The sequence below is a fragment of the Momordica charantia genome (assembly GCF_013281855.1).
Source record: "Momordica charantia cultivar OHB3-1 chromosome 9 unlocalized genomic scaffold, Mcharantia_2.0 BLBB01000009.1, whole genome shotgun sequence".
Taxonomy (NCBI): domain Eukaryota; kingdom Viridiplantae; phylum Streptophyta; class Magnoliopsida; order Cucurbitales; family Cucurbitaceae; genus Momordica; species Momordica charantia.
Window position 1 is genome coordinate 1,040,287 of NW_028275167.1, and position 22,322 is coordinate 1,062,608.

General features: G+C 36.4%; 2 protein-coding genes across 5 annotated transcripts; one reads left to right on the plus strand and one right to left on the minus strand.

Annotated features, from left to right (window-relative positions):
* The first annotated feature begins 1,061 nt into the window (after positions 1-1,061).
* Positions 1,062-20,192, plus strand: VHP2;2 (Inorganic H pyrophosphatase family protein). Of its 4 annotated transcripts, none has more exons than XM_088117923.1 (16): positions 1,066-1,325; positions 1,673-1,998; positions 4,832-5,471; positions 8,561-8,764; positions 9,455-9,606; positions 9,709-9,856; positions 9,925-10,057; positions 14,455-14,627; positions 17,123-17,243; positions 17,373-17,563; positions 17,743-18,180; positions 18,279-18,443; positions 18,523-18,678; positions 18,785-18,896; positions 19,547-19,766; positions 19,854-20,192. In XM_088117923.1, the coding sequence occupies exons 3-16, from the start codon at positions 5,451-5,453 to the stop codon at positions 19,951-19,953; spliced, it is 2,334 nt and encodes a 777-aa protein (XP_087974049.1). In that variant the 5' UTR covers positions 1,066-1,325; positions 1,673-1,998; positions 4,832-5,450; the 3' UTR covers positions 19,954-20,192. The 4 variants fall into 4 exon arrangements, with proteins under 4 accessions (XP_087974048.1, XP_022154878.1, XP_087974049.1 ...); XM_088117924.1 differs by having other exon boundaries at positions 4,841-5,471; XM_088117922.1 differs by lacking the exon at positions 4,832-5,471 and having other exon boundaries at positions 1,062-1,325; positions 1,629-1,998.
* Positions 20,193-21,358: 1,166 nt separating this feature from the next.
* LOC111022319 (auxin-induced protein 15A-like) lies at positions 21,359-22,143 on the minus strand. Its single transcript, XM_022299495.2, has one exon. The coding sequence runs from the start codon at positions 21,993-21,995 to the stop codon at positions 21,570-21,572; it is 426 nt and encodes a 141-aa protein (XP_022155187.1). The 5' UTR covers positions 21,996-22,143; the 3' UTR covers positions 21,359-21,569.
* Positions 22,144-22,322: the final 179 nt, after the last annotated feature.

Below are 22,322 nucleotides of genomic sequence, written 5' to 3' on the forward strand. Positions count from 1 at the left end.
ATATCTTTGATATTGATGTGAAAAACAAAAATAAAAAATAGATTTTGATTTATTTCCCGCTCCCTTTGGCTTTCTCCCATCGCCATTGCCATCCACCATAGACCTAATAAATTAATTAACCCACAAGTTGATAAAGTAATCCAAATCTAATGAAAGTTGGTACAAGTGATCGCTCCATGGTCCCAATAATGGCCAAACAAGTGAGATATTGAACGGAAAAGAGAATAAGAGACCTACTTCAATGGCGTCGCCAACCACGGTGAGAAATTTAACAGCAATGAGTGAAGTATTAGTCACTTGGTGAGAAATTTGTCGGTAATAAGTGAAGGGTCGACCAAACCTCTTACTTCCTAAAATCTATCCTGAGCTCTATCATTCAAGACTTTGTCAAAGATTGATTGAGAGAACAGGAATTCGACGCGATGTGGCCTTCAACATATCATGCGATTGACAACTCTTAAGAGAGCGTTTTTAGGTTTTTTGAAGCCTTGTTTAGGAAAGAGGTATAAATTGGGGTTGTAACTACGTAAGGAAAAATTTGGATTAAATTTCAATTGTGCTCATGAACTTTGGATTAAGTTTCAACTATACTCCTATAGTTTAAAATGTATCATTTTACCCTTGACTTTTAAAATGGTTCAAAACAACTTTTTCATTAGCTTTCCCATAAAAATCTAGCATGGTGATGAGTTATAAAATATTAAAAAAAAAGTCCTAGTCACATTAAAAATGGCATCATTAGAGCTTATATAAAATATTGTTCATCCTCTAGCAACCCAAAGATTTAAGAGAAAATAAAATTTGCAAGGATAGTTCATCATCACAAACGTTGTACAAAATTTATCAACATGAATTTTAGCTCAACAGTAATTGCCACGTGTCTTTAGCTGATTTTTTTGGTATGATTTAACCTAAATTATATTTATCCAAAAAAAACCTAAATTATTTATTAACATAACATAACCGACAAAATGCGGGAATACACACGGTAATTGGCTGGCGTTAAACAATGGAAGAGGGAAAGGGAAAATAGTTGGCAAAATTGACACCCCACTCGTTGACCACACCAGCACCCACGCAGCGCTTGGATCCGCCCGAACGCTCGCCAGCTTTGTACGTTGCAATTGTCACTAGTTTGAGTTCGACAAAGCCCCATCAAACAAATCACATTCGAAGAAAACGGTAGAACGAGAAGAGGAAGTCGAAGACCTCTTCAGATAAGTCCTTTCTGAATCCTCTCTCTCTAAACTCTCAGAGTCGCACTAGTCCAACGCGCATCGCATCACAAGTCGCCAACCATTTTGCCCCAATCCATTCTGCTTCTGGTAATCTTCTCCTTGTTAGCTTCTTGTCCTTAGATCTTTGTCTCTAATCCTTCTTCTCCGATCGGTCTCTCATATTCGTCTGACATTGTATCTATCATCCGACGCAGTTTGTCTTTTCTTCATGGAGTAGATCGTTTAGGGTTTTGATGCGTTTGGTGTTATATATTCACCCATTTATATTTTTCCTTAACATTTCTCTGTTTTGTTTGTTTTTTTTTTCTCTGGGTAACTTTGCTTGGGGAATCTCTGTATACGACGATTTAAATTTATGTTTTTTACGTACTTATTTTTCATCTTTATCAGGGGATTCGGTTTGTTTGAACTAACACCCTGAATCTTATTCACAGGGGAGCAAAGTGAAGGGTGTAGCTTTTCAGTTGATTTGAAGGATCTACAGTCCATGAGTAGGGAATTCTTCGCCATTCTTCTGTAGTTGGTGCTTTTCATATTATAATCCGTGGCTGGTTAGATAGGAATTTCCAAAATACAGCGACCGGGGTCAGGGGGCGATTTGCCCCAAGGTGGCGAGTATAACCCTTATCCTATTGCACGGAGGGTAAATTCCGCCCATACTGTGCTCATGGATGATGACATTGAAAATGCTAGTTTGGGGGCATACCAAGACAGGCCAAGGACTTTCCCTGACATGCGTAATAAAGTCAACACCCCATTGGTAAGTACCTGAATCCGGTCAAATCTGTGTTCTAATTCTCGTATATGTTGATATATTTACTATTGGATTGAAAACCGTGATTATCTGACTTGTACCATGTGCTTGTAGTGTATTTTGCTCTTAATGACTTAACTAGCAATATCATGTAGTTATATGGTTGTTTAGCCGCTTAGCATATTTGCACTCAGTGGACGATAAATTTGAATCAAATTATCTTGTATGATTAGAGTCTAGGTTGTTCCAAGTCCTGTTGGGATTTTTGGTATTGGATTTTACAACTTTTAGGGCTTTAATTTTATATTCTAATTTACAGCTTTTGTGGTCTATTTTATTTTACAGCTTTAGCATTTTAAGTTTCTATTTTTCGGCCAAAATCTGGAACGTCTTTGAAAAATTCACTATTACAATGTTCCAAAACTTCTCCTTTGCAAAACTAAGAGGATATGGTCTTTATGCCTTTCACAGCGGCTTTCAATAATTTAGGTAGAATCATCTCTTGGGAAGGTTTAGGTGAAGTGGTAAAATTACCAAGAAGGTTTTCTTTCGACCCTTCTTCTTGTGTCTAGTGGACCTCCATCCTTCTCGCTGCACTGCTTTTTCTTTGCTTTGGAAGGTTAAGATTCTAAAAAAGATTAGATTTTTTGCACAACAGATCTCACATGGCAAATTTTATACTTTGGACCATGGGTGGCTTGAGGATCGTCCCGTTCAATTCTTTATTCCCTCACCTTTGCCACCTTTTTTCTATGAGGGGTCGGTCAATGAATTTAGTCCTGCCCTCATTAGGCATCAATTATTCTCTAGTTCTTGGTTTCTGATAGGCATCGTTGTCCTTTGTCTAGTAGGGAGACGTCGGATCTCGTGGCCTTGTTGGGGGACTTTGTTATTAATTTAGGGGGAGAGATTCTTGTATTTGGTCCCCTAATCCTTTGGAAGGGTTTTCTTGTGGATCCTTCTTCTTATGTCTAGTGGAACCCATCCTTCATGCTGCATTGTTTTTTCTTTACTTTGGAAGGTTAAGGTTCCAAAGAAGATTAGATTTTTTGCCTGGTCGGTTTTACATGGTAGTGTTAATACTTTGGACTGTATGTAGAGACATTTTTTTTTGCTTTGATTGGCCCCAGTGCCCTATTCTTTGTAGGGGAGTGATTGAGGATCTCGATATCTCCTTTGGTCTTGTTAGTTTGCTGTGTCTGTGTGGGATTGTTTGGTTAAGATTTTTGGGGTCTACCTTGCTCATGTTAGGGAGTGCTGCTCAATGCTGGAGGAGGCTCTCCATCATCCTCCGTTTAGGGACAATGGTCAATTTTTGTCGTAGGTGGGTTTACTAGTTGTTTGATAGACCCCAAATCACTAAATATTATAAATGTAAGCATGTGAGACAGGAGGGAGCCATGTAAGCAGTAAGCAGGGGGGATTGTGTGGGCCTTCGAAATATTGTTGGTTAGAAGGAATGAGGTGTAAGGGCAGTGGCGTGAGGAGGGGAGATGTTAAAATAGAAGTTTGCGGGGGAGGGGTATCTTTTTGCATTGTGAAATCTGTAAGGCTCAGTGAGTCCTTGAGGGAGAGTTGGGGAGCTCTCAAAATCTCTCTTGTTATGATGCTGTGTTTTGATAAATGAAATTGAGCCATAGAATTCTGGTATTAGAGCGCAAGTCTAATAGGGAATGGTGGGTAAGATGGAAACTAGAATGAATACTTTAGAAGAGGGTAACTACAAGCATGCACAGAAGCTTGAATCGATCAACAATTGTCGCAATTCTAGGAAGAGATGGGCCACGTGATCGAGCAAAAATTGACGGAAGGATTAGAGGAGATGTTCGGGAGATTGGAAGCTATGGTGAGGGTAGTAGTAATTGTGGAGTTGTCGGAGAGAACCCGAACTAATAAGGGAACAAACTCGGTAGGAGTGGAAATGAAGGAGAAAGAAGCAAGCTCCAAAGCCAGCTGCAGGAGGGGTAACCTGATCAATAATCGGGAAGTTCCCTTGTTTGATATGCGATTACAGAAATTGGAGGTGCCATATGTGGGTAGAGAGTAGAACCACGACAACCACCTGGGCTGAATTTCGCAAGCAATTGTTGGATAGGTTTCGATAATCCAAGGACGGCGATCAGAGTGTGTAGTTTATGGTGTTAAAACAGGACTCCATGGTGAAAGCTTATTGCTGAAGGGTCGAGCAGCTACAGTGTAGATTAAGGTTATGCCTGAGTCGATTATGGGAAGCAAGTTTATTAGGGGCTTACGGAGGAAATTCATGAAGAACCTTGGCTTTGAAACCAGTGGGCTTTGAGGCTAAAATGGCGATGGCCCAATTTTTTTAAGACAACGGAACGACCCATCGAAAAATGGGGGAGGGAATGTAGAAAAAATTGAAAATCCTAGCGCTAAACCCGTGACCCAAAACTGGTTTAAGACCAATGTTCATCTTTAAGATGACGAGGCAAGAAGACGAGAGTTTCCTTCTAGCCAAAAATGCCGTCATGAGCTCACTAGCTGGAGCCGGATCTCAAACCGACTTCAACTCAGTTCTCAATACAGTCACGATTCAGATCTCTGATCCAGACGACCTTCAGACGGATGTTGATTCCTCCGCCTCTGTCAATAATGATGTTGAAGACGACGAAGACGACTTCGATCCCTTCGAAGGCTACGACATCAATGACCCATATCTAGATTCACAGCCCAGCTGATACTGAAACTAGATATTTCAAGTGTTTAATTTAATTTTATTATTGTAAATTAATGGAAATTAATTTGTTTAAATTTCGCTTTTAGATAAGATCATTGTATTCCGATCTTATCATCACTATCCCAGTCTGTTTTTGTGAAGGAATTGCAGAAGGAATTCTGATGAAGTAGATGGCAAGCTTCTGATGTGGAGTAACCAACCACGAGGCAGCGCAGTTAACGTATAGGATTGACTCAGTTGAGAGGATTCTATATCTCATAAGGCAACCCTGGTCGAAGATCGAAGGTGTTCCTTGGGCAGTTTAGGCGAGAGGCCGTGAGTAAGATCCTGGATGGAATGGCCTAATCTGACGCCGGACCGCTTGACCGCTTCTTCTACCTCCATCACGCCTCTTCTTTAAAACTCGACAAAAGGGCTGGCGTCGAGTACGTTGAAGTAAGTCTTGGACAGTGAACTCAAATCTCGGAAGGAGAAGGGTCACTGCTTCAAGTGCAATGAGAAATTTACTTCAGGTCATCGTTGTAAAAAGAAGTGTTACAAGTTCTACTGTGCCTTAATGAAGGAGACGAACACACTGCAACGACCGTGGAGGAGGAACTCAGTATTGAAGAAGCACCAGTCACAAGAACCAGTGTTTTCAAGGTGCACCCAGGCGAGCGCCTATGGTGAGGGGCGATGCGAGGAATGAGTTGGTCGGTTGAGTGATTGGCTAGGCGAGCACCTTCAATAAGGAGCTCGCCATTTGTGCCTTTCAGTCGCCATGAACATGTCTTCATGGCAAGTAGGCGCTCTCCCCATGTCCGCATTCAATTTGTTTTCATGTTTTCGTTTGATTCTTTTTCCATTCTTCTAATGTTCTGCATCAATTATTCTTTCGTTCTTCAATTATTTTTCATCAATTCTTTAATTGGGAATAAAAGTCGAAGTTTGAAGAAGAAAAATCAAAGAATCGAAGATGAATAATCAAAGAAGTAGAAGAAGAATTGAAGAGGGAAAATCCAAAAATTGGCAACTCGAATCTGTTGCTTCAATCTTTCTCTCTTCATTTTTTCTTTTTTCTTTTTACATTTTCAAGCTTAGACGTGCTAGTGCTAGTGTTAGTCAAAATAGTCGCATGAAATTGCCATCTGGTAGCAAAATGCTAGATGGCAATAAGCACTCTACCATCTTTTTATTTTAGTTGGGTTTAATTTTTGTTTAATTTCAATATAATGTTTTTATATCTTTCTATTTAACCATTATTTTAACAAAGTTTTGTTTTTAATTTTTCTTAATTATTTAAGTTAAATTTGTTTGCACGTCAAATAGTTTTACAAATATTTTCATCAAGAATATTTTATTTTGTACATAAATTGTCGCAGATAATATATCTTTATTATTTTATTAAGTGCGCCTCACTTCACTCGGACAATGTCTTTTTATCGCCTCTTGCCTAGGCGATAAAGAGGGTTGTTGCCTTGAGGTGCGTCTTGCGCTTTGAAAACACTATCAAGAACCTTGACGTTGATCCGACAAAAATGGAGTTATCGGTACAGAGGATGCGAATTGGCCAAACCACAAGAGATGATCGAGATCTCCTGCTGGTCCCCTCCAAAGAATACAACACTGCAATCCTATTAGGAAAGAAGAATGGCTTGTAATGCAATACAGGTTATGTGTAAGACATGCCACGCAAAAAAATCTGACCTTCTTTAGTATCTTAACCTTCCATAGCGAGGAAAAAATGGAGCAATGAGAGGGGAGAGGTTCTAACAGACACATGAAGGATTTAAATGAAAACAAAAACCCTGCAAAAGAATTAGGGAACCAATGATGAGAATCTTTCAACCTAGGCTAATAACAAATTCCCCACAAGGACAATAAGGCCATGAGATTCGCATCATCAAGTTGAAATTGAAGATAATAGTTTGGTGGAAAAATATATTTATGATATTAAATATATTAAGAACCTCTCTTCTAAAATTTTAACTTCTAACCATCTTACAGGGTGGAAGGAATTAATCTATTCATGTAATGAATAATAGTAAAGATACATCCCTTCTATTTGAATTGGGAGTTCTTCATTTCTTTTTCCTTTTGAGGTTTGGTTCGTATGTTTTTGTTGTTTTTTCTCTCTTTTGGGAGTTTGTCTCTTTGAACATTTTATTGTTCCTTTACATTAATCAATGAAACGTTCGTTTGTTGTTAAAAAATAATAATAATAAAAAATAATAATAATAAAGAACAATATTTTATCCATATAATTAATTTAATCACTAGTTAATACTAAAAGATGAATTCCATAAAATAATAAAGATGAATAATTACCCTTTATTAATCAATGTGCTTACATGTTCGACAAATTTTTTTAAAGATCATTCATCGTATAAATTGATGCATCTGCTTATTGAATAATAATTAATGTAAGCAGTAAAATAATTTATTTTATAGATGTTTGGAGAAAGGAATGTTAAAAATCCATATTTTATAGGGGGAATCAAAACAATTTTAAAAGATGGCATTCTAAGATGCTCAACATCCTAAAGTATTTGGCTATCTCGAGGTTAGCACAATCCAAACATGGAAATTAATATGCCCATGAGGTGAATATCTTAGATTCCCATAAAATAAACGACTCCTTAGTGGTAAGATTAGGGTGTAGCTTTTCAAGATTTTAAATCTACATTGGTGCTTGTTCTATAAAGTTCAAAGGATAGTATTTGTCAACTTCTATTTCTTCTCCAAAATATGGTCAAAGCTATTCTTTGGAACTTGTGGTCCATTAAGGAATCTAAGATTTCTTAAAGATAAATTCGTTGTAAACGTGTATGGAGCTCGTCCTTCTAAGCGGGGGAGTTCAGGGGATGAAAGGCACTTACAGGAACCTTTGGAAGACTATCTCTTCATTTTACTCTCCTTTTTCTGAATTTATCACGTTTTTAGTTTGGACACTTGTTTTAGGGAATATTGGTGGATAGGAGATACCACCTGTCATCGCTTTTTCGTCTTTATTCCTTGTCTTCCTTTAAATCTACTTCAATTGGCCATGTCCTACTTGAAATGTGAGATTTTGATTCTATCAACTTTGATTTTGCACATCATATCACCGATGACTTTGTTGGGTTTATATCTATCAAACTAGGAGAATGTGTTAAAACTGAAATGTATGGGTATGTGACCATGGAATCGTATATTTAAATCAAAATGGTTACAATTCTGTATCGGTTAAACTTCTTTGTCTCGTCTCATAGCCAAACCTGATGGTTCTTATTGTTTGTTTCTTCTGTATTCTGGTTTTTCCTTTTGATGTTCTCGTTTATTTTTCTTTTGGCTACTTTCACTCCCATTGGGAGTTTGTATCCTGGAACATTGTAGTATTCTCTTTTCATTATTTCAATGAGAAGTTTGTATTTTGTTCTAAAAAAGAATTATGCTCTTGTACAGCCAAGTAGAACTCCTCACTGGCTTTGCACCCTTGATTGTCCATGTACAAAATCCCTCCCATTGAATATGTTCTTTTCTTGATATACCTCAATGAAAGACTTTATGATGGTGAAAAATCTAGTTGTTGCAGCATTGTGTTAGTAGATTAAGATAAGACTAGTCGAGTCATAAACAAATAATTTGAAGTATACATCATCATAAACTGATAGAACTTTTGAGCGTATTTTCTTCTGCATACAATTAGGTTGCATTATCTTTCCCTTTTTCTTTCTTAATTCTGGTGAGGCTACAACTTTTCTTTGGGACTTTGTTTTTGTATGGCCCCTGTTTTTTTTCTTCCATTCATATTGATGATTTAGAGTTGTACTTCTCATTTTAGCATTCTTATTTTATTTTTCTGTATCATAGAATAATTCTCACTTGTGTTTGATCTTGTCCTTTTGGCAGATATTTCGAATTTTGATGGGGATAAATATTCGTGTTCTCTTAGTACTTCTTCTCTTTGCATTTGGATTAATCTTCTACATTGGAGCAAGCACTTCCCCTATTATCGTGTTTGTCTTCTCAATTTGCATTGTCAGCTTCTGCTTTTCAATATATCTTACTAAATGGGTGCTCTTGAAAGATGAAGGGCCACAGGAGATGGCTCAGGTACATCGTAGGACCTGGATTTATTTACCTTATTGGAGGTTTTTGAGAATTTGATTATGAGACATGCATTTATGTGTTCTTTATTTTCTTTATTATTATTTATTTTTGCAAACAGATGCATTTAGCTTGTTGTCACGAGAGAAGTTTCAATGAATGTTATCCTACTTGCATGTAATATGATGCTAATAGTTTACAACCTCTTATTGATGCTTTATTGATGCTTTATTGATGCTTTATTGATGCCTAGTAAAGTATCAAGTATGACACTAAATAGTAGTAAATTTGTGTGAGGATCATTCTTTTATGACAAACATTTTGTAACTATTTGTTGGGATTTTTAATGTATGGTTGATAGCTTAACTGCAAGAAATAAAGTCACAAGCACGCAAAAGAAAATAGAGACACCAAGATTTATGCGGAAAATCCCTTGATGTAAGGTGAAAAAACCTAGGACAGCTCCGAAAATCATTCAATATAAATATAATGGGATACATAAGTTTCTTCCGTAGTCGCCACTAAAGATACAACAAAATACATCAAGCAAGAGCCCTGGCTAACAACCGGTACATAAAATTTGTTTGTCATGTGAGATTATTTGTTAGGGGACGTCCCATTTATCCACAAAACAATATGATCCATGTTACTGTTTTGACTTTTCTTTATGCCTCTGTCTCTTTCACTGTCTTTTAGATTTCGGAGGCAATACGTGATGGGGCAGAAGGTTTCTTTAGGACGCAGTATGGTACCATCTCTAAAATGGCTATGTTACTTGCCGTAGTTATTCTTTGCATATATTTATTTCGAAGTACTACTCCTCAACAAGAATCTTCTGGGATAGGGAGGTGAGAAATTTTATGCAACTAAACTTAGTTTAAAGCTTTTCTCTTGACCTTCTGCATACATTTTTTCTGTCAAATATTTTTGTTGAGCTTTTTCTATTGCAGGTCAACATCTGCTTACATTACTGTTTCAGCGTTTCTGTTAGGAGCTTTGTGTTCAGGTATTGCGGGGTATGTTGGAATGTGGGTTTCAGTTCGTGCAAATGTTAGGGTCTCTAGTGCTGCAAGGCGGTCTGCGAGGGAGGCATTGCAGGTTGTCCTCTCTTCCAGTTTACTATCTAAAATAGTTTTGTCCATATCTTACTGCTAAATGTTCTGCAGATTGCTGTCCGTGCTGGTGGTTTTTCTGCCATAGTTGTTGTTGGCATGGCTGTTATTGGTATAGCCATCCTGTATGCTGCATTTCATTTTTGGTTGGATGTGGGTTCGCCAGGTTCAACAAAGGTTACTGACTGTATGTGGTTCCTTCCTTTGCTTCTTTTATTGGGAAACCTAGTACTTAATTTGATATGTGGTTCTTGTTTGACTTTCATCCTTAGACCAATGGAATGTTGACACTATTAAATTGAACCTCTTAAAACTGGACACTCAAAAATATATCTTTTCCTTGCATGGAGTTCATTTGATGCTTGTAAATGTGGTCAAAGCTATTTTGTCGGAATTGTGGTTTGAGAGAAATCAAAGTCTTTGATTTCAAGAGCAAGGATTGGTTGGAATGTTTTGAATTAGCTAAGTTCAATGGTGTTCTATCTATTTCATCTTTGTCCAAGAACTATTCTTCTGGCACTATTTGTGGTTCTTGGAATGCCCTTATTTGTACTGCTTAGTTTTTTGGCCTTTCCTATGTATTTCTTTCATCATCCGACTTTTTTCTTATTTGCTGGTCTACCTACCTTTTTTGTTGAACTAGAAACAAATTTACTATTGAACGAGAAACAACTTTACTATTGAACGAGAAACAACTTTACTATTGAACAAGAAACAACTATATTATATGAAGAAAAATGTTAAAGATACAAACTCCTGTCGAAGAAAGGGATAAGCAATAAGACGAAAGATGGACAAGGTTAACAAGGAGCAATAACATAGAAAAGGAAAGGAACAATAAAACCCATTCGCCAGCGATGAAGAACTCCGATAAGACACTCTGAAAGCATCGGCAAAAAATCTTGAAGAAACTTGCGTCCAATCGGCCGAATAAAAAGAGATCAGTGAGAAGAGCAACACCCAATGCACCTAATTAAGAGCTACCATCCAAGAGATAATAACCTTGGTCTAATATATGAGCTTTAGAAAACCAAGACATAAATAAAACCAACTTATCAAAGCAGACACATGGAAAGACCCTGCTGGAGAGATAAGCAAACCATTGGGAAGAGGCTTTAATCACTTGAAAAAATAAAGGAAACTCCCCAAATTTTGATAATACCCTGCTGGAAATTAAGGCAGCTTCAAGAAGACAAAAATGAATGCATACCTCCAATCAAAAAAAGACTTCTCACTTTCCAAAAGACTATCCAATCGTTGGTTAAAGTATTTCATGAAAACTGAAGCCCAACTTAAACATAGTTTCTCCTTGGAAATAAAGAAAACTCCTCGGATTCTAATATTCAGCTCCTGTTGTCTTTAAAAAACCACCAAAACCTTTCACCTTCTAAAAGTAACTTCCCAATGAGAATTAAAAGCTACTCCTTTCTTTCTTCCAACCATTCAAGAAACTGCCCACAAAGAAAAACCTCTTCAAAATCTCCATAAATTAAGACAGGACTTTCCAACCAAATTATACTCCAAAATCAAAATAAAAACTTCTCGAATGATCAACAAACCCTTACTGCACTGGCCCCTTAAAAACTCTTATCTACAATATGTGATGGCAAGGCATAAAGAACCAGCAGCAAGGACTCTTCTTAAAGATGGAATCTGAAAAGACAGTCGAACCTTTTCAACTTCTCTTTCCTTAAAAAATCAATCAAACTTATTAAGAAATTAAACTTTCGAAACAAATTCCAAGCCTCCAAATTGATAACACATCTTCATATTCTCGGCAAATAAAAAAATAGCATCTTCAAAGTACTGATGAAAACTTGAACATGCCCAACCAATAACCTTGTCCATATAGATTTAATAATCTTAATGTCAGACTGCAACTTCTTTGTTTCTTGAAGACAGGCCATCTGGACACTGATTCTTGATGAATTTCTTAATTGCTACTCTTTTCTTAAATGCTCCCAAACCACAAATATTCCACAAAATAATTTTCATCAAGGATTCTCAAATGAGCCAAGTCCATGTCTCATAACCGTGTCCGTGCTTCTTAGTGCCTTCATATGAAAATAGATGATTTTATTTTTGGGGAGCCACTCTCAAAACGTAAAGCTTTTGTCCTTTGGAACTGTGCGACGAGTGCGTTACTTTGGCTTCTTTGGAAAAAAAGGAATAGTATACATTTTGAAGAGGGTGAATTCTTTTTGTTTGAACGTTCAGCATCTTGCTTCTTGGTGGGTTACAATCCAGAAGAAGCTTTTTTGTAATTATAGTTTACATATGTGAAAAAATGATTGAAAAACTGTGATTGTATAGTTTTTAGGGGGAGTCTTCCCTACCCTTTGCCTTTACGTTGTCTTCCTTTGGTTGCCAATAGTAGTGTTTACGGGTTGGATTAGGTCGGGTAGGAAGGTGAGATGCAGATTCTGAAATTTTTGTTGATTTTCTACTCAGATTCGACTACCATCTCCTTCCCTTTTGAAACTAGATTTCTGGATATGCATCTTTTAGCTATGCAAGTCTGAAGGCAAAAAACAAAAAAAAACAAGGGCAAAAAACTGGCCATTTATGAGAAACACAAAAAACGCAAATGGAAATTCAAGACAGAGAAACTTCAAATACTAAAGAAATTTGAGTTTCAAAAAATTAAATCATGGTTGAGGTCGCTATACTGTTCTGTTTTGTGCTGGAATGGAAGATGAAGGAGCACTTCTACCAGAGCAATCCATGGTGTCGTCTGCCGCCGGTGGGAGACGAGGGAGAGAGAGGGACCAACGTGAGTGAGGAGACGAGAGAGAGGGGAAGAAGATGAGTGGGAGACGAGGGAAGGAGGGGGACGAGCATGAGGGGGAGATAGAGAGGAAGAAGATGAGTGGGAGGGAGGCCACGGCTAACAAAGAGAAGAAAACCTAATTATTTATATTTTTTTTTCTTTAAATAATGGTGTGTTAGGTTCGACCGAAAAAAAAAAATTCCAACCCGCGAACTGAACTGAATTTTTGGTTCTAAAAAAATCCAACCCTACGCAAACAAAAAAATTTTATAACCCAACTCAACCATTACGGTTTGGGTTGGGTTGCTCGGGTCACCGGGTTTTTTGAACACCCCTAGTTGCCAAGGCTTTTTGAATATATTGTTTATGTTTCTTATAATAAAAACCATTAGATTATCACAATCTAAATCCAATACCTCCACCTCCTTAAAATTGGCTATTCTTTTTATGGGAATAATCTTTCCAGATGAAATCCTTCTGTATACTTTGAGGCATGAACTTCTTTTTGTCCACTTCCTTGACAAATTCTTTCTGAGACATGCTCTTCTTCTCTACCATATTCCTAAATGGAAAAAGGAATATGGTTCAAAATGAAGAAATACCTTCGAAGTCAGTAAGAAGACTGAGACCATAAATTCGAACTTTTTGGTCTTTCATCCAATCTTGAATAGAAGACCTTAATCATGTTCCAAACCTTGCAGAAATTACTAACCTTTTTTTCCTTCTGAAACTGGCCAAAAGCGCATTCTATATGAGGCTTTGAATTTAATTTAAATTTCCTTTCGGATTCTACATGTTCCAAACACATCTCTCTCTTGCTTATAGAAGAGATCTTGTAATGGCGAATGCATCAGTTCTCCTAGACGGTGCTCAAACCAAACTAAATGAGATAGATTCAAAGGAAACAGAACATTGCAGCTCACGTCTTCAACATAATAACAATCCTCTTCCTTCCATATGCAATAATGGTTATTCTCAACACAGCTGCACAGGATATAATAATAATGCAAATCCAAATCAGTAGAACTAAAGTCGAAATTTGAGAAAATAAGATCAATCTGTTGAACTCTTGATAACTTGATTCTCTAAGATCCAGCTTGACAAACTGAGACTAAAGAGAAAGAGGACCTAAAGGAGGAGAGAGAAGAGAGCATCTTACCTTTTCAATAGTTATGTTGCATCCTTTGGATCATGTTTCATAAAACTCAATCCATCACATATTCAATTGGCATCCTTGTCAACAAACTCATTTGGTCTACTCACCTAGAGAGTATTAATACGGTGTTTTGATGCAGAAGATAAGCTCAATAACCTTTATGCCAAGTTGGTGCACGTTATTTAAAAAATATGTTTAGACTTTGGGTCACCTATTTTTCTTTGCAATTATAGTACAAAGTTTTCGGGCTCTTTAAAGAAGGAATTCAATGTTTCTTGGAAATTAAACAGCTTGGCAAAGAACAACGAAGTTCAAAATGCTTTGTGGAGATGGTTCTAGAACCATATCCACTGTTTGATTGAATGCAGCCAAAAATTCTTTATGGACTATATGGCTAGAAAAAAATGATGGATATTAAATGATAAGAATTGGCATTAGTAAGAGGTTTTTGATCTGACCAAATTTCAATATATTTTTTGGTGTTCACTCTAAATCATTTTGTAATTATACATCTTTTGTAAATAATAGAAGTTGGGATAGTTTTCTGTAAACTCCTAGGGTTGGGTAGTTTGTCTTATAATGTTTCAGTTTCTTTTTCCTTCAAACCATGTTGCCTTCTTTGAATGACTATTTTATTAGTTTCTCAATTACCTTGCAGTGCCTCTTCTCCTCGTGGGTTATGGTTTTGGAGCTTCTTTCGTTGCTCTATTTGCTCAGTTGGGTGGTGGTATCTATACAAAAGCTGCTGATGTTGGAGCAGACCTTGTTGGAAAAGTTGAGCAGGGAATACCAGAAGATGATCCAAGAAATCCTGCAGTTATTGCAGATTTGGTGATTTTTCCTCTCTTTTGTTGCTTTCCTGATTTAAGCGACTGTTTATGTAGAATCCAATCATGTATTGTATCCTAGTATTGCTATTTTTAGTTTATTAATGGCAACTGCATCTCATTTGTTGTCTTCTTGATTAAAAAGCATGTTTATCAGGCACCTGCAATCTTGTATTACTGATCAATCTGCTCTTTTTTTTTTGTAAGCTTTTCTAATTTTGAGCTGCTTATTGATGCATTATTTCTTTTTTCGTAAGCTTTCCTAATTTTTGTAAGATTTTCTACGTTTTTTTTAACAAGATATGAACTTTTCATTGAAATCATGAAAGATACAAAGTAGTTCAAAGATACAAATTATTGAGAAATGTAAGTTTTTCTACATTCTCGATGGATTCTAATTTTGAGGTCTCGAGGAAGAGGTTTGGAGCATTGCTCACTTCAATAGCAGTATCTACTCATGTTTATCTCTGTTCATTAATTTCTTTAGTTGTTATTTTATTTATTAATTCATGCAAGTAGCATAAAGTTTTGAATACCGTTCATTTCTATTTTTTTAAAATAATAAATAAAACTAAACACTGAAAAAATGAAAAGAAACAAGAGTTCAAAGATATAAGCTCAAAAAGGTGATAAACACAAACAAGAAAAGGAAGGAATAAAAATTTCTCAATTCATACAAATATCTTGGAATAATTGGAAAAAAGCTGGGAAAGAGCACACCACTAGTAAGCTTTTAATCTAGCTGCTTCAAAATGATCCAACCAATGCCTCAGTATCTTCAAAGACTTTGATTTCAAAGCTTTGAGATAATTGCTTTAACCATATTTATTCATAATAAGTTTGCTCTTGGATTGAAGACAAAAAAAGACCAGAAATTACTTCCATAGCACTATCTACTCTGTTTATCTCTATTAATTTCTTTAGTTGTAATTTTATTTATTAATTCATACATGTAGCATAAACTTTTGAATACCATTCATTTCTATTTTTTTAAATAAGAAATAAAACTTTTCATTGAAAAAATGAAAAGAAACAAGAGTTCAAAGATACAAGCTCAAAAAAAGGGATAAAGACCAAATTAAGGCATAAAGTAAAAATTAACAAGAAAATGAACGAATAAAAAACACACAATTCATACAAATATCTTGTAAAGAATAATTGGAAAAAATATAGGAAAGAGCACACCATTAGGAAGCTTTTTTCGAGGATGCTTTTTCTTCCCACGAGGTCATCTCAGAATACGATGAAACTCGTTTTATTCATGTGTTAAAGTCCTTTCCCTCTAGACCTAAGGATTGAAGTCACTTTATCTCCCTTGCATTAATATTTAAAGGAGAAATTACTATAGATCTCAATGGCTGGATACCTTATCTAAATTTGGAGCTGGAGTGGATTTACAAAGAAATGGCTATTTGTATAGAAGCTCACTCTAGAAGAAAGTTGAGAAGTTCATTCTAGAAAAAATTTGGAGTTACAAGCTGAACCTGAATGTGAAAAAGAGTTTGCTGAAGCATGCCAAATTTTCAAAAAAAAAAATACAGAGCCTTAATTCCTTAAGACGAGGTTGAGGTTAAGTTAAAGATCCTTAAAGTCTCTTGAAGACTGTTTCTTGCGAGTTGGAGGACTTTTCTGAAAAGTTGGAACTCCAAATCTTTTGACGAGAGTGTTTACAATTTCTTCGATGCATATGTTGTTCAAGATTTTGTCTTTTTTAATTATTATTTTACAAGGCCTTGGATTTGAAAGATTCTCAATCTTTCCAAAGCTTTATTTTTTTCTTTTTTTTTTTCCGATTTTTGTTCCCTTTGAACATTTGTTGTATCTTTTAATTTCATCATTGAGAAGTTCGTATCTTGACAAAAACAAATGCAAAAATGCCTTTTTTTCCCTTTCAATAAAGCTACTATTGATTTCCATAATACTTTTGAATGAATAGAATAATAAACCTGAATAGACAGAATTTAGAACAATCTTGAAGATGCAAATCTAAACCAGGAAATAGTAAAACTCAGATCTAAAATCTATCTTGATGAATCCATTCCAATAGAGAATCAAACCTTGGTGAAGAGGGAGAAGAGAGCATTTTCCTTACCTTTGAGAGCAGAGTGATAAAAAGTTATTCCATACGCGAATTGCAACTGGGAGACATGAACTTTATTTTTACCTATAAGGATGCTGTAACTATATTTAAGTTAGTTGGTTAGATAGCTATTTTATTTAATCCTTTGTTAGTTAGTTCTGTAGGCCAATGGCTAGTTTATTGGTTATTTCTTAAAGCTGTGGCCTGCTGTCTATAAATAGGGTCCTTTTGTACACTTTGGAGGCTGTTAATTCATTAATAAGAACTTTCTCATTTGGTTTACATCAAAGGAAGCCTGCATTAAGTGTCATTGCCATTCCTTTATATTATTAGGAGTTTTCTATCTTTACATGCTTTTCTTGCTCAAGCTAATATCACTTTTTGGTTTGTCGCCTGAATTAAGTTTTGTTAATTACTAGGTTGGAGACAATGTGGGTGATTGTGCTGCTAGAGGTGCAGATCTTTTTGAAAGTATCGCTGCTGAAATCATTAGTGCTATGATACTTGGGGGAACAATGGCACAACGCTGTAAAATTGAAGGTCTTTTAATATTTTTAACAACTGTTTTTGAGGAATTTTTTTGGGCAGAGCTTTTGATGATCAACCGCGTTCAAATGATTGAAGACCCTGTTTGTCTGTTTTCTTAATGCACTCTTGACGTTCATGCAGATCCATCTGGTTTCATTTTGTTTCCGCTGGTAGTGCACTCCTTTGATCTGGTGATTTCATCAATTGGCATTCTCTCTATTAGGAGGGGTACTCGTGAATCTGGTGTGAAGGGTCCCATAGAGGATCCAATGACTATACTGCAGAGAGGATATTCTGTGACTATTGTTTTGGCTGTTCTAACGTTTAGTGTGGTAACTTACATATCATGTTATAATATTTATTATCACTCTGAAGTCATGTTATTGCATTCGAGTTTTGCAAAAATTATTTAAAATCCATGCCTAGTTAGAATTGTATTTGATCACGTAGTACTTTTCTCTGGTTAATTTACATGTTCTACCTCTGACAGTTAATTTTGAACTATTTCTAGTCTACCCGGTGGTTGCTTCATACTGAACAAGCTCCTTCTGCATGGTTCAACTTTGCCTTGTGTGGATTGGTCGGTATTATAACTGCTTATATTTTTGTCTGGATCACCAAATACTACACTGACTACAAGCATGAGCCTGTGCGTACATTAGCACTTTCTAGCTCCACAGGCCATGGGACAAATATAATTGCTGGAATCAGCTTGGGCCTGGAATCAACAGCACTTCCTGTTCTTGTTATTAGTGTGTCGATTGTTTCGGCATTCTGGTTGGGTCACACATCAGGACTTGTGGACGAAGCTGGAAATCCAACTGGTGGGCTATTTGGTACTGCTGTAGCAACAATGGGAATGCTCAGCACTGCTGCCTACGTTCTCACAATGGATATGTTTGGGCCAATAGCTGATAATGCAGGTGGAATTGTTGAGATGAGTCAGCAGGTATTGTAGCGCTCAAAGACTCAGTTTTGTAGAACTGCAAGTTAAATTGTTTAAATATCAATTTTTGTTGGTATTGTTTTAATACATGTCCATTACAGCCGGAAAGTGTTCGGGAGATCACCGATCTTCTTGATGCAGTAGGTAACACAACTAAAGCGACCACAAAAGGTTTTGCCATTGGCTCTGCAGCACTTGCATCCTTCCTACTTTTTAGTGCTTATATGGATGAGGTAGCTGCATTTGCTCAGGAACCTTTTAAACAGGTAAGTCACCCATGCGAGTAGACTTGGTTCTTTTCTACCAAGTCCTTAATTTTAACATGCTCTCTTTAAATGGTTTTAGGTAGATATTGCAATTCCAGAAGTTTTTGTTGGTGGTTTGTTGGGTTCCATGCTTATTTTTCTTTTTAGTGCGTGGGCTTGCGCTGCTGTTGGCCGAACAGCCCAAGAGGTTGTAAAGGAAGTAAGAAGACAGTTCATTGAAAGGCCTGGTATAATGGTCAGTTTAGCTTTTTTTTTTCCTTTTTGCAAAATCAGTTTAGCATTTTTTTCTTTTCCTTTTTGCAAAATCAGTTTAGTATTTTAACCAAATATCTTTTCTTCAGGACTATACGGAGAAACCAGAATATGGACGCTGTGTTGCTATTGTAGCATCAGCATCTTTAAGGGAGATGATAAAACCTGGTGCTTTGGCTATCATTTCTCCTATGGCAGTTGGTGGGTTAATTGCTTGTACTTTTGCGAAAGCCTTTGATTTGTGTCTCCTTAATTCTGTTCACTTCTGGTTGCCTTTTGCTCTAGGAAAATGGTGGAAGCAGTTGAATTTGCATAATGTTAGGGTACATGTAGTATTTACTTTTAAAAAAAATTTACTTGATTGGGAAGGAGAACTGCATTTTAACTTGTTATATTTTGTATTTATTTGAATCCATTGAAAAGAGCAACAATCTTCAAATAATAGCTGGCTGGCTTGTACAACACATAATTGAAGCTGTGGTTTCTCATGCTCTTGAAAATACTATTTTGGCTTTGCTATTACACGACTCTAAACCCAAAGTTGGGATGGTGCAATGTGATCCATAATAATGTTTGCTGCTGTTTTAAAGGGGATTTTGTTGCCCACGTGAAGGGACTGAATTCTTTGATTAGAATGAATATTGGAGACCCTTTTGTGAAGCTTCGTTATGAAGATAGATTGCTTTATTTGAGATGAGCATGTCTTGAACTTTGTTTTCTTATTTACATTTTGTTTTGAAGATAACTTGGAATTGAAGGGGTACCGTTCTATTAATGTTCCTTCACCTTATCTTTGCTAGTTTGGCTTTCTTGGAGTTTGGTTCAGGAACTTTTTCTGTTATCAATTGCAGGCTTCCTGTTTAGAATATTGGGACACTATACTGGGCATCCGCTTCTAGGGGCCAAGGTTGTTGCTGCAATGCTGATGTTTGCAACAGTTTCCGGTATTCTCATGGCCCTTTTTCTGAACACAGCAGGGGGTGCCTGGGATAATGCGAAGAAGTATATAGAGACCGGGGTTCTCGGAGGAAAAGGTAGTGATTGTCATAAAGCAGCTGTAACTGGGGACACGTAAGTTTACGTTTGCTGATCAACGTCTTGCTTTGATTTATTGAGTTATATGTTAGGAAATGAAGATGGTAAATTTTTGTTTTGCAGCGTAGGAGACCCATTCAAGGACACAGCGGGGCCTTCGCTTCACGTTCTCATAAAAATGCTCGCTACCATAACGCTGGTCATGGCCCCCATCTTTCTGTAAAGATTGATCCTGCAGCAGCAACACCCCCTTCTGTTTTGCATTCTACCCACAGGCACACCCTCAACAAATCCTTCCCATTTTTGTTTTATGATTCAAATAAAAATTGTACTAGTTTTTTTGGTTAAGAGTAATGTCCTATTTTCTTTTAAACATTTTCACATCACTAAGTTTCTAAATGAGATTTCTATTTATAATATTGTATACTTTTAGAACTAAATACATACACGAACATTCAAACACTTCCTTCCATTACATAATTATCCAATATCCATCAAATCATTGGTAGATTAACTGCCCACTCTTGTTATCTTACTAATGATATAATATTAAGAAAATCATATATGATAAACACAGCCATCCAATATACGCATCCCATCTCATCTGTCTGTCACATTTAAAATGATAGTGAGATATCAACTATCGAGGGTCGTGGTCAGATATAATGTGTTAATCTAATTTTGTGTAAAAATGGTCAAGAAATAAGTGATAAGTTGATCTTGTGCAATGCTTAGATCAACGGGAATGTTGGCACATGAGATTGTAGTAGGTTCCAATGGTTGGACTGCTCGCCTATTAAAGCGAAGTTCGAGCTTAAGATTTCTAATTTAATGTGATATAATTGGTCATCGAGAAAAGACAATGACAAATTGAGGTAAAGAAAGATCTACGACTTCCTCTGTCCCCAATATCTCCCCTCCCCACGCCAATTGCTAAGATTTTGATACTTAGTTTGATCATTATCTTAACTATAATTGGTCTTTTGATGATGTGAACTAATTTAGAAGCAACATTTTGTTAGAAACCTTCTCTATCTGGTCAAACTCTTTTGTGCGTAACAAGATTTATTGCTAGAATATGTAGCATTTATATTATCACACAATAGTAATGATATAGATAAAATAGAAATACCAATTTCCTCGAGTAATGAAATAATATCAGTGATCACACTTTGCATACTATAAAAGAAGTCCTATAAAACCTGTGAGAGTCTAATTTTGAGATCTAGTGAAAGAGATACCAAAGGATATTGTAGTCCAATAGTGCAGAATTTTTTGATACCCTATCAATGAGCGCTAGTTGAAGTATGAATAATTTGACATCTATTAACATTATTCATTGAAAAGTTGGTGTCAGGACTGTTGAGTTTGTAAAGAGGACAAACAAAGTCTCATGCATTGGCTAAGAAAGGAAATGATTCATGTTATATAGATGTGGACAACTATCTCCATTGGTATGAGACCTTTTGAGTTAAACCAAAGCTCGAGATACTTTGAATACTTAGGGTACCGTTATCCCAACAACATAGGAGTGTGGTATTGTAAATCATCTATAATACTCCAATAAGTGATTGAAATACGCAAGAGGTACACTATAGTAAGCAATGACGCTTTCTTGCGATAAAATTTTCATATCTTTTAGATAGAACACGTCGTTAAGAGGGTCGGTGCCGTATTACTAAAATGTCATATCCATATCCATGTAGCTAGACTAGGAAATTAATTGGAGGGCCACGATGGTTGTAAATGAACATGGATATCATAGATTTTGAAAGCTAAAAATATCCATAGTCAAATAAAGATGAGCTTAGTTATAAGAAATAGGAAAAAAACTGAGAATCATGTACACATTTGAGGAGTGAGGTCGCAATCAGCATGATTATGAAAAAAGAAATCTTGGTGGTCACATTGTAGGCCATCCAAGATATTCTCAAACACAGGGAGCTCACATGGAATCTGAAGCACACCCTGTTGGTGAAAACCAAATTCTTCTTCTGCTTCCCTAAGCAATGTTCGAAATGCTGGGTGGGTGAGGAAATGGGTGGGGATTACAAATCTCTTCAGCTCTTTTCCCACACACACTGCCAAATACCCTTTTGGAACACCATCACTAGAATTAGTCTTTAAGAACTTGATGATGCCTTTGTTGCTGTTAGTGGCTCTGCTGCTCTTTGGAGCATTTGCATTTGCTAGCCTTTTCCACTTCTTGAGGATTTGTTGGAGCCTTACAATGTCTCTGATTTTGTTTGACTTCTTTGGATCCATGGGAGTCGATTCGTTTCGCAATAGGCAATGGCATACCACATATATATTCTCAAGTAATTCAATTATTAGAGCAACCCATAATGAGTTTAGTTGGATTGAATCCCAACTCCCAATGATTTGGTTTGTTTGATGAATGTAATTATGTGGCTGGTTGACAATCTTCACGTTCCCTTGTGCTATGCTGCAGCTGCAGATTGGTTGTTAGATCTTGCAGCTACTTTCCTTTCCCATCCCCATGTGACAAATTATAATAATGTTATGATCCTTTACAATACAATTGCTAATATAATATATGGTACGAAGGTTTGATCAAACCAAATCAAATCA